The 12282-nt window shown below is 35.0% G+C and overlaps 1 protein-coding gene across 1 annotated transcript; it reads right to left on the bottom strand.

The window, feature by feature from the left end:
- Positions 1-349: 349 nt before the first annotated feature.
- Positions 350-11919, bottom strand: LOC148803002 (caffeic acid 3-O-methyltransferase-like). The gene is made up of 4 exons (XM_088897888.1): positions 11347-11919; positions 1353-1663; positions 1170-1234; positions 350-793 (listed from the first exon to the last, which is right to left on the bottom strand). Exons 1-4 carry the CDS (start codon positions 11763-11765, stop codon positions 500-502), a joined length of 1089 nt encoding a protein of 362 aa, XP_088754014.1. The 5' UTR covers positions 11766-11919; the 3' UTR covers positions 350-499.
- Positions 11920-12282: the final 363 nt, after the last annotated feature.

The raw sequence follows: 12282 nt of genomic DNA on the forward strand, positions 1-12282 counted from the left end.
TTCCATTTTTCCCCAAAATTGAATATTTTCAAAAACCGTTGATTTTGATCAACAAACTGCTCACTCGGACGATTAACTGTTCAAACCATTCGAATAGTTTTAACCATTTTTTATTTTTTTTATTTTTTATCAGAATAGGCCCACTGTTCGACCCAAGAACCGGACCCCTGACCGGTTCATTCTCTGGATTGATTTTAAAAACCTTGGTGACTAGTTTCCAAGGAATTACAAAACAAATTTGATTAGGATGTAGCTGCCTGCCAGAGATAACACAGGAAAGCCGCTTTCAGTGACTCAATTTATTTCTAATTATGTTGTAGAGAAAATATTAGCGTGGCTATTATAAACCTGATAAAATATTCAGACTTTAGGATATATAGAATAGTCCCCACCCTTACAAATAAAACTCACTCACAATCACAACCATACACAAATAAAACTCACTCACAGTCACAACCATCCATGAACTTTTTCATCAAAACAAACAAACAAACCCCTGCTATTTGTGGAACTCCATAACCCACATGTCATAAGCACAACAAAGTCTTTCACAACTGGAAAATCCAGAGCTCATTGCCAGTGCTTCAAACTCTTCATATGTCCTCTCTTTTCCTCTAGGACATTGAGATAACATTATTGAATCTGCAACTTCAGGCGACACACTAATCCCAGCTGCTGGAGCCTCCGGAAGAATGTATTCCACAACAATAATCTTTCCCGAGTTTGGAAGAGCTTTCCAGCAGTTCTTTAATATCTTTAAGCATTGCTCATCACTCCAGTCGTGAAGTATGTACTACAAGTGTTTAAGAAAGGAAAAGAAATTCTTTTACGAATAATATAATTGAGCTTTTAAATTAATAATACAGACGGGGGGATTAATTCAGGTCTCATGCACCTTTTAAATACAATTCAAAACTTGGTTTACTAGATAAATTAATTTCTTTTAACACAAATAAATAACAATAATTGAAAATATTTCTTGATTATATATAATATATAAAATCAAGAATTGTAATAAACAATTTATAAGTTACAAGGAACTAATTCGGATTATAGCATGCATGATCTTTGTGAATTATATTGTCCCACTATAATAATTCATTTAAAATATTTTATGAATGATCTTTGTAAGAAATAAATTATTTAAAAAAATTAAAAAAGTAACTCGCCTTCATTAAAATGGCTTCTCCTTGTGGGACATTTTCAAACATATCCCCTGCAACATGTTCCACACCTGATGACAAAGAATTAAAATTCCTTACTAAAATACCATAAAATTGGAAGCAAAAATAATGCTAATTTCTCTACCTAGTAAATAATGATAATTATGCAAAGGAAAAGATAAGTCATACCAGGATAAGATGGTGCATCTGCAACAACATGAGGCAAGTCGAAATTAATACCCTTAATTTGAGGATACTTAGATGTGATTAAGTTGAGCGTGACTCCAATCCCGCCTCCAACATCCACCACCTCTTTTAGACTTTCAAAGCCTTTGTATGTCTCAAGTACCTTCTTCATGACTATTATACTATGATCTGACATTGCTCTATTAAAAACTTTGTTGAATCGAGAATCTTTCCCAAGGTATTCAAATAGAGACATATCATGGGCCTTATTAAAAGGAATTCCACCCTGAAGAACAACATCTTTCAAATGGTACCTACAGATCAAAATAATAACACTATTATTTCCATCCATTAAAAAAAAGGAAAAAGAAATAAAGAAGGAAATTATAGAGCTAAGTAATTTTTTGTAATATTTGGAAGCCACAAAGATGGACTATATATAGACTACTATTTATGGGGAATATATAGATTGCTAGAGGATTGACAGTAAGTTAGTTGAAAACATGGTTCAAAATATCGATACGCCCACGTATCTTGCGATATTGATACTGTTTTTTTACTCTTTTTTATTTTTTTCAAAACCGGTTCAGGGGGCGGTTTAGGGCTTCTCCACCCCCTGAACCGGTCAGATACGTGTCGATACTTTGAACCTTGGGCGAAAAGGGTACTGCATGTTAATGTGAATAGGTGCAAATAGAAGACAAATGTGAGTATTAAAACGCTTCCCTCAATCTTTGCCCGACCAGTGCATAAGGTCAATTTGAATTTAGGCAAACAAATACAATTTGCAATCCCAAATTCTAATAACAATAAGGTCACCCGAAATTATTGCTTGAATATAAACTTTAACTTGCCCAAACCAATTAAGTCTTAATTTGAATTTAGAGAAATAGATACCACTTGCTTTTTTAATATTAATTACACTATTTTAAGATCCATTTAATTTAGAAATAATAACATTAATACAATTTTAAAATTAACTAATAAAAATTTAAATTTTATAGACTTGTAACTCACCTCAAATTATAGCTTGGATTGAACTTGAACCTGATTAGGTTCCCCCTTATATAGGCATATGTTAATTATAATTATAATATGATATATACATATACATGTATACATACATAAATACATAAATATTGTCCCCACCCCGTCCCTAATTAGAATATGACCATACCAATGGTCAAATGCGGGCCCCGATTGGGGTGGGCCATATTGTCATTCCTATTTACCATCCATCACTTGTGTTGAGGGAGCTAAGCCACCTGATCTGATGTTGTGAAAATAATAAAGAGAGGGCAGTAATTTGAAGTTGTTGCAGGAACTCGAAACTGGGAATTGCAAGAAGATGGAGGGTTGAGTCGTGCCACTTGGTCACTATACTTAAAACCGTATTTGCCCCCTATAGTGCAGCCTGGTGATCGCAAACCGGTCACCAAGGTAAAACAGCCCACAGGCCACTGGTAGGCGTGCACTCGCTTACCAGACCTCCGCAAACCACTAAAGATTGATGTCTCAGAGAAAAACTATCGAAAAATGGTGTGTGAATTGACTGGGTTGGCCAACATTCCTTTTATAGAGTGCTCTCAAACCCAAATGGACACATATGTGTCCTTTCAGAATTTTTAAAACAAAATGATTCAGTGCATCGCGCGTACACGTACATGCGCTCGCGCCTGCGCCCCGGCCAGACTCGGCATGTGTGTGTGAAAAGCACCCCCAACCCCCCTCACAGGCATAGAATATCTATAGTCCTCTCCTCCTATGGGTCCCTACTCATAGAGGGAGCAAAACTACAAATATACTCCACTCCTACTCTTTTCCCAAGTAATGTGGGACAAGGAGTCATTCAAGGGAGGAAAGGACAAAAACAAGAGAGGGAGGAGAGAGATTCTTGTAAATTTGAATCTCCCTCCAACAATCCCCCACATGATTCAAAATTATAAGATCGAACAATCTAAGCATCGCAGTGAGAAAAGTATTCATGATGATGTCTTTTGGACTTCAATCAACACTTAGGTATGACTGGTTAAGTTATAGAGTACGGGTGGAGTCAGACTCCTTCAACCTTTCCTCCTTATCGTAACTAGCTAACCGGCCAACTAACTCAACTCACCAGTTCTTTAGTGGTTTTTTTGTTTTGGAACATTGCGGCCTTGTTCCCCTCTTGGAATCTTGAGTGTTTTCGAGAATAAGCCCTAGATCTCTCTTAGAAGCAGCCACACTTCACACTCACTTGTTTTGTTCCAAAACAAAAGAGTCAGCCCTAGATCTTACTAAAATTCCACAACAAATGTAAGGTTGTTGTGGAAAAACTCAAGAAAACAAATCTGAATGGCACCCAAACTAAAAGTAAAAATAGAGATAAAGAGAAATAAGCACAAAATGCATAGATTTATGTGGTTTGACTTATATCCTACCTCCACGGGCAAAGGAGGAATAGAAATCCACTATGAAATTGTCAATGGAGAAGAAATACAGAGTTGTGCCCTCACAGAAAATCCTAAGCCCCAAAATACAGAGTTGTGCCCTCAAAGAGTTGTCAATGAATATGGATCAGGTCCATGCCACTGTGGGGTGGACTACGAGCCACTACAAACCATTATGAAGCGAGTTGCCACAAAGAATTCAAAGGCACAAACATAACAAAGGTGCTTCGGAGTTCCCTGCATGCATGGTGTTGGAAGACATTCCCAAAAGTAGGGGATTTGCTTGGAGGCTTTGTAAAGGTAGATCCAGAAAATTTGAGTTGGACAAAGGTTGATTCATTGGTTGTCTAGGTACATTCTGCCTGAGAATTCCCTAAATCTGTTTCAATGAAGGTAGCAGGGGAGATTTTCGTAGTGAGAGTGGCAGTCTCTTTGATGGTGGGAGGCAAAGTTTTAAGATGTTAGTGGTGGAGGCGGACTATGTTCTAGGGGAAGCCTCAACGCCTGTTTTGTTGTCACTGGTAGGAACAAGGAAGGAACTCAATACATCCTAACTCGAGAGGGGAAGGGGGCCAGAGGTGGGTTGCGGGACGTTGACGGAAGAGAGGATTTTTGAACCAACTTTCCGAGGGAGTTCGATCAGCACTACAGTATGTGATGGAGATGTTAGATAGCTAGTGCCAGTGTCTTGTGTAGGTAAGGGAGACGCTGACAAAGTGGGGCTCACATTGGAAATGTTGGATTCAAATTCAAATTCAAATATTGAGCTTCTTTCTAAAGAGGCAGACAATCTTGCTGAGGTGGAAGGGGAGCCTGAAATTGGTAGGAGCATAAGGGGGTCTTCTTAGTGTTAATGATAAATTGGTGGGTGTGGATTGGTCCACACCACACCCTATGGTAGTGATTAATCCATACAACACCACACTTCATAGTTGTTCTAAACTATGGATAGATTGTGCGAACCGGACCAGCCCACACATACGGTGGCATTCTGTAGGTGTGGTGTGAACCAGTCCACACCATACTTTTTGATTCCATGTATCTCATATACATTTTATGGGATATCTACTCAGTCGATCATAAATGTCTAATTTTTGCATTTTATATAGTAAATAAATTGAAAAAAAAGGAATCAATATGTAGACAATAATTGCATTTCTTAAATAACTTAAAACATATTGTTTTAAATATTAAAAATAAAAAATTAATATTTTAAATATTAGTTTATTGATAAAAAATATTAAAAAATTAATATTTAAATAATGAAAAAGAGATGAAAAGGAGAACTGTCGGACTTGTGCTAGAATTAACATTAAAAATTATTATTTTATTGATAAAATATTAAAATTTATTAAAAATTTAAATAAAATGAGAGTAATTGAACCAATGTAACACAAGTGCATTACACTGAAACCTTCGCACAAATTGTCAACACAATAATGTGGACCATCCATGAAAAAATACTATGGACAATAAATTGGAGTGTGGCCCGTCTCTGTCTGCACTATATTATGGACGGGGACCGTATCCACACATAGTAGAACACCATATCTTATCGTAAATGGGACCAAAAACTACCGAACGCCACCTAAATCTCGCTCAAGTTCTTTGGAGTTTTGACCATTCGGTGGAGCAAACTTCTTCTAAGAAAACCATTAGAGGCTTGACTTTGTCAATCTAGGCCCAGCTAAAGGCAGCCACGGCCACCATAAGGGCTAAAATGCATGTGACACTAATCAAGAACCTATGAATCCTGATTTCGCCACTTTTAGAAAGAGGTGAATTAAAGGTGTGCACATGGTGGGTAGTGGGCACGCATTGAATGCTTTGGCATTGATGCTCTGATCAGCATGGCTACCATGTCTCCACATGATTTTTCATATGTTGCTTATTCTTTGGTTGACTAAACACACATATTGTGAGTTAGTATTAGGTCATCTCGATAAACCAGCTAGTCTCAAATCAGTTTAGTGAGATTAACTAGTATTAGGTTGGCTAGGCCTTCAATCAAGCCTTCTAAGGTCATGTGAGGTCAATTTATCACTTTTCCCCCCAACTTGTTGCCATGGTAACGACTTCTAACTAGTGGTTGGTTTTGGCCACATCAAGATAGCTTGGAACAACCTCTAAAAGACTCTAAATTGACCACAAAGTTGATCATCACAATAAATTTCTAAGAAAACTAACCTTCTTTTTCTTCAAATTGTGGATAACTCATGCTAATTTAGAGACAAAGGTTGGTTACTCACACTTTGAAGGAATCCCTCTAATTATTAAAACCAAACAATAAAATCTTGCCAATTTGGTATATTTTCTATTTGAAATACCTTCCTACTAGTATTTAGGATTTAGAAAAAAAAATGGACTACTTTTCTATTGGAAAAAATCAATGTGCATAAATTCTTAGTGATTTTCCTCATAATAGGACACAACTCTACCATAACATCTCATTTTACTTTTTTTAACAACACCCCATACTTTTGGGTGTCATCACATGACGCCTCATGTTAGCACTAGTTGGCTCGTGAGATGCATGGATTTTATTAAGAAAAATTGAAAGAGCTCTATGAAATTTTCAATTAATTAATGTTCATCTAAGTTTAGTTCAAGCATTATTTTTTGGGGGATTTATGACTATTTTATTCCACCACAATTCAAGTTGCACTTTAGTGAGAGTAGCTAATTTCTTACTCTCTAGATAAATTTGTATTATTTTTTGTATCTTAGTGATACATATTTTATTAATTTTTAAATTTTAATTGGTGTATAATTATTTTTATGTAAATTTATAAAAAAAAACTCCTCTTATAAGAATTCTATAAACCATACTTGTGTTTTGACCCCTATAATTTTGAAAAAAATGCAGATACCTCCTTTCATTAGCTTTTCAATAACAAAGACATTGAAGTTACAAAAATACCCTTGTTAAGGTGTTACCATATATAATCTAAAGTTTCAACTTTACCCTCAACTAATTTACTTTGCGTGACAACTTTCAAAGAATAAAAATCTCCACGCTTCTTGGACCAAGAAAGGTACATAAAAGGAAGAGAAACTATTTTTTTCAAGGTATTTTAGTAATTTGTATCTAAATGAAGTTGGCTAAGGGTAAATTTGGTACTTAAAAAATCAATGCATTACATCAGCATTTTCTATTTCGAACGCTAATGGAAGGAAAGTATTTGCTCCTTTTTTCAAAACTATATAGAAGGTTTTTGTTAAGTTTGAAACACAAGGGAGGTTCAAAGGATTGTTAAATTAAGAATAATAAATTTTTATTATTTTTTATTTTATTAATCCTTATTAAGTTTAATTATAAAACTACTATTTTTTTAGATAATTTTGTATTAGTTTTATATTAATTTTAAGGGTAAAATATAAAAACCTCCCCTAAAGTTTCTCACAATCATAAAACATCCCCTATATATAGTTTCATTTCAACAAATACCTCCCCTAAACTTTTGAGAAACTTGACAAAAACCTCCCTTCCGTTACCTTCCCAGACAGAAATGTTAGACTAATACACCAATTTTTCCAAATACCCATTCTACCCTTTTTAAATTATTTTACATACAAAATTAATGAAATAACCCTATTTTAACTCGACAAAAACATTAGAAGATGACCGTTAAAGGAGGTTTTTGTCAAATTAAAATAGGGTTATTTGAGTAATTTTGTATGTAAAATAATTTATAAAAGTAAAAGGGTAGAATGGGTATTTGAAAAAAACGGGTGCATAAACCTAATGTTTGCCATCTGGGAAGGTGACGGAAGGGAGGTTTTGTCGAGTTTCTCAAAAGTTTAGGGGAGGTATTTGCTAAAGTGAAACTATAAGGGAGGTTAGGGGATGTTTGCACATTTTACCCTAATTTTAAATGAATATTAGTTTTTTTAATTTATCTTATTACTTTTTATTAATTCTTTTTTTTGAAAAGGGTAAGGTAATAATTTATTAAGAAACTAGAAAGAGACTTAACTTTGTGCTTAGTTATAAAATCACTACTCTTATTTGACCTAGCCATTGGGTCCTGATTACAATATATAATGTATTTAAAACTTTTAGAGGACTTAATTTTGTGCTTAGTTGTTTGATTGGAGTAATTGTTCTTTTTTTATTTTGGGTAATTTATGCGATCTTTGCAACTCTATTATTCGAAAAAACATATTTTGTGGCCTTAAATTTCAATCCTTGGCTCTTCTTTTATTTATAAAAAAATTAAAATTAAAATAAAAAGTACAAATTAGACCTAATATATATATATATACACACACACACTCGTAAAATGTAATTATATTATATTATACATATATAGATGAATGATATGTTATGGTTTTACTTGTCTAACTCAAGTAGGAGAACCATTAACTTGTAACGTAGAGGTAGAAACTATTTAGCCTCCAAGTCAGTTTTTTTTAAAACAATCATTTTATTTGTTGAGTAAAGTACACAATATTTATTGTGAAATACAAGTTACTTGTTTAATTAACTTAAAAGTTAATTATCTTTTAAATGGAAGTAGATTATTTAGCCTAATAATATATCATTGAATATCTCTATTTCAATATAATTATTTTTTATTAATAATTACAATTTACTATAAATATAGCTAGTGTATATAAAATTATAATTGAGTTGAAATACATATAGATATAGAAAAAAGTTAATGAATTTTAGGCAATGGAGAGGAGATAGAATTAGTGGCATGAGTTATTGAATGAGAGAGTTGATGGCATAATTAAGAGAGGAGATAGTTACAAGAGTTAATAAGAGAAGAGATAACTAATGAGAGAAGATAAAAGTCTTAAGGTTGATTATCTACTTGAGTTATTTTGTTCAATTTTAAAATTAGAAAAGTTCAAAAAAACCAAAAAAAAAAAGAAAATAAGTGCCTTTCAGAAATAACCATCAAGCTGAAAAGTGCTAGCTTGGGACATTCCCTTTTAATATATAGATATAGATTCCATCAGTCAAATATACAGAATATTCTCACATGAAGGGTTATACATTTCTAAAACCTGAAAATACCCTTAAGTCCTATTTTAAGATCTAAATTATAAAAGAAACACATAAATTCTTTAGAAAATAAAAATTCATAAAAAAATATCAAATTTGAAGAAAAATATAGAAATCCAAAAAAATATTTTTTGTAAAGGTTTTAGAAATTTCAAAAAGCATAAAAGTTCATAAATACCCTCCCAAAAAAACCATATATTTTGGACTATTTACGAATTTTAATTTTGTATTTTTTCTGCAGTTTATGTTATTTTTGGATAAATTGTTCTTTTGATTTTTTATCAATTTCATTTTATTCTTTTGAATTTCTGAATTTTTGCAGTGTAATATAATTTTTGTTATTTTCTAGCTGAAATATATATATATATATATATGTTTATGTACTTTTTAATTATCAATTTCTGTGTTTTTTTTCTTTTAATTATGGGAAAACTAATAGTTGCATATATATATATATATATAACTGTTAACGCCATTAATAGATTGATGAGGGCAATGTTGTGATATCATGATGTACATATGGCTGTTTGTTGCAAAAAAGGGAGTTCACGGGTTCCCTGAACTCGTGATACACCAATAGCAGCGGAGATAAGGGGAGAGAAAGGGAGATCAGGGATTACTGCCGCTACTGTGATGGTTGGTGTGAGAAACTGGTCTGGGGATAGCGACGATGATGGATTCGCCCCACTGTCTGGGGCCATAAAAAAAAAAAGGAATGAACAGGAGAGTGGAATGAATGGTTGGTGTGAGAAACTAAAAAAAAATTTCTCCCCATTATTTCAGACAATTGTTGTAGTCGTTTGCTTGAATTCAGTTCAAGTTTTATGTACTATAGTACTGAAGCTGTAGTTGAAGTACTTTTGGGGTTGGGGCCATTTTAACTTTTTATCGAATGGAAAATTGCATTTGACAAGAAGAGAGGCAACGAAACTGCTGCCTTTGGCGACGCAGGCCGTCCTTTTTAACACAGTCTCTGGTTGCGTGGCCATGATTCTGCTACGATGGACGCAACATCTGCAGCGGCAACAGCAGCAACGTTCAAAATCGTCAGGGGCCTTGCTTCTTCTACCACCTGCAGAACAGCGAAGCCAACAACTTTGGTTCCTCCAGGGTCCTCCACCAGGCCAGGTATGCTCTGCGGCATCACCAGCACTAGTACTGTGTTTCTTTGCCAGAAGTGCCCAAGTCCTATATCTAGAAATGGTTTTCCCTATCTCACTCGTTGCTCAAGAAAACTAGACATTGGCAATGATAACACAAATGACAGGAACCCAACTATCGATACAAGTTCCACTTCAACTACCCAACAACCCTCAACCCCCACACAGATCCAAACACCTACTTCCTCTTCATCCTCTACTGGGTTGGTGTTTGATTTGGGTTCTAACAACTGCTGGGACAGCCGCGAGGTTGGATCTCTTGTCTTGAAAAGATATCTCAGTGACGATGCAGAGCGGTGGTATAGAGAACTTGCCGATCTCCCTTTCTCTCCTCCCCTATAACCGACGGAAGAGCAACCCCTCCTCGTCCACTTCCACCGCCGCTTCCGCCTTCAAACTTGTCATCGACTTCCACCGCTGCAACTGATTGCAGTGGCAGATTCGAACTCAGCAGCGTCGAATCCACCACCGGCCTCTCTCCCTTTCTCTCTCCATCTTTTATTATTCATTTTCATTTTCTATTTCTGCTCCTTCCCAGAGTTGTCGCGCCCTCTGTCACCGCCAAACCAGTTGCTGCCCCCCTCTGTACTAGGTATCACTATCATCTACCTATATGTACTATACCCTTTTATTAATTATATACCCTTCTATAATAATTCCTTAATTCCTTAACTATAGGGCAAAATATACGTAGGCATTATATTCATGAAAAACTCCTTAACCAAGAACCAAAGGTTCCATTTGGTTATTAATTAAGGACAAACTACTATACCCAGTACAAAAAAAAAAAAAAAAAAAAAAGTGGAAGAAGATGGAAAATAGGTCTCCTTGCTGTGCCATAGTCTAGGAAATTAAATAAAAAGCATAATTTTATTAAGTGCGTTAACACAAAAGAAGTTGGTAAAATTGTGGACCAAACTAAGGATCAAGGGATAATGAAAATATATTGTCAGAGCAATGATCAATGGATCCTCTCTCTCTCTATAAAATGGAATCATCACTTGAGATTTTACAATTAGGAACTTAAGCAACCCACAATCTTTAACAAAAAACAAAAGAGGATAAATTAAGAAAGATTATTCTGTACTGAAATATGTGTGCATCTCATTTTAGGGCAAACCTATATTCATAAATGGAGGTGCAAGAGATGAATGAAGAGGACGGATCAAGAACCGAGAAAACACAAGAGGGCCAAACCTCTATTAATAAAGTGTATTGTGAAAGAATAGATATCCATTTCCTAGAATTAATATTCATTTCCCATGTCATTTTATCGTGCAACATAAAGCTATGAGAATATATATATATATATATATATATATATAGGAAATCATCTATTTTCCTTCATTTTGTGTGCAACAAAATAGAGCAATAATATATTACGGATTTCATACCAACTATCCATGAAGACCTTGTCCTCACAAAGTAGAACCAAAGAGGCGAGCGAGACTCCATCCTTGTTCCGAGTGAGAAATTTGCATACAGGTGCTAAAGCATAATGCCTTTCTACTCGACCATTCTCTCTTTTGATGAGAGAGCATTTTAGAACAGAAAAGCTAGCAAGGAGACGCAACATACGATCAACCATCGTTGGTGCATCTGGGTTGTGTGTTTGCAGGTGTGAAGCAATATCCCAAGGCGAGAGATATGCACCAGGGCCAGCTGAAGATATGATCTCAAGCAATTCTAGCTCTATAGCTGCTTTCAAGACCATTGGAAGCACAGAAGCACCGGCCAATTCTGTGGCGAAGGCATAAATTTCTTCGTCGTCGTCTTCGACTAAGGATTTTGCACGATTATAAATCGAAGACATTTTGCTTGAGTTATGGGGCTGTACAGTAAAGGAAGCAAATTAGTATGAAAGAGAGGTGAACAATGTCGTCCCCCTTTTCAATTGTATCTGGTAACCTTTGGGGGAACCCCTTCTAACCTTTAGAAAGTTTGAAAAAAAAACAGTACATGGCAGTGCTGATTTAAGTATCGAAGAGAATGATTTATAGGATTTTTTTAGGTTGAGAAAGATGATAACATGAAGTAAAAAAACTAAGTTGTTGGGTCTGTGAATCAGTATTTTAAAAACGTGAAAGCGACCCGATCTGCTCCTTACACCAATCTAACAGCATAGCATAGGGCGATATTACCAATGCACTGTGAGGTTGGTGTCAGGAAAGCTCCAGATTCAACCAGCAGTTCAGGCATCTGAGTCAAATACGTGAACTTATGATGTTGTAAACAAAATAAATTAAAGGAAAATTATATGCTGCCATTATGACATGACACCAATCAAAACCATATGAATTTGATAAACAACCACCTGATTGGTTACCACT

The sequence above is a fragment of the Nelumbo nucifera genome, chromosome 1 (assembly GCF_055504915.1).
Source record: "Nelumbo nucifera cultivar China Antique chromosome 1, China Antique-T2T, whole genome shotgun sequence".
Classification (NCBI taxonomy): Eukaryota; Viridiplantae; Streptophyta; class Magnoliopsida; order Proteales; family Nelumbonaceae; genus Nelumbo; species Nelumbo nucifera.

Excerpts from the sequence above, each read along its gene's own strand:
- LOC148803002 (XM_088897888.1), bottom strand. The coding sequence starts at position 11,765 with ATGTCTTCGATTTATAATCGTGCAAAATCCTTAGTCGAAGACGACGAC. Across the intron at positions 1,664-11,346 it reads AAGGTCTTCATGGATAGTTG|GTACCATTTGAAAGATGTTG; the intron begins GTATGAAATCCG and ends TTTGATCTGTAG. Across the intron at positions 1,235-1,352 it reads AGATGCACCATCTTATCCTG|GTGTGGAACATGTTGCAGGG; the intron begins GTATGACTTATC and ends CTTTGTCATCAG.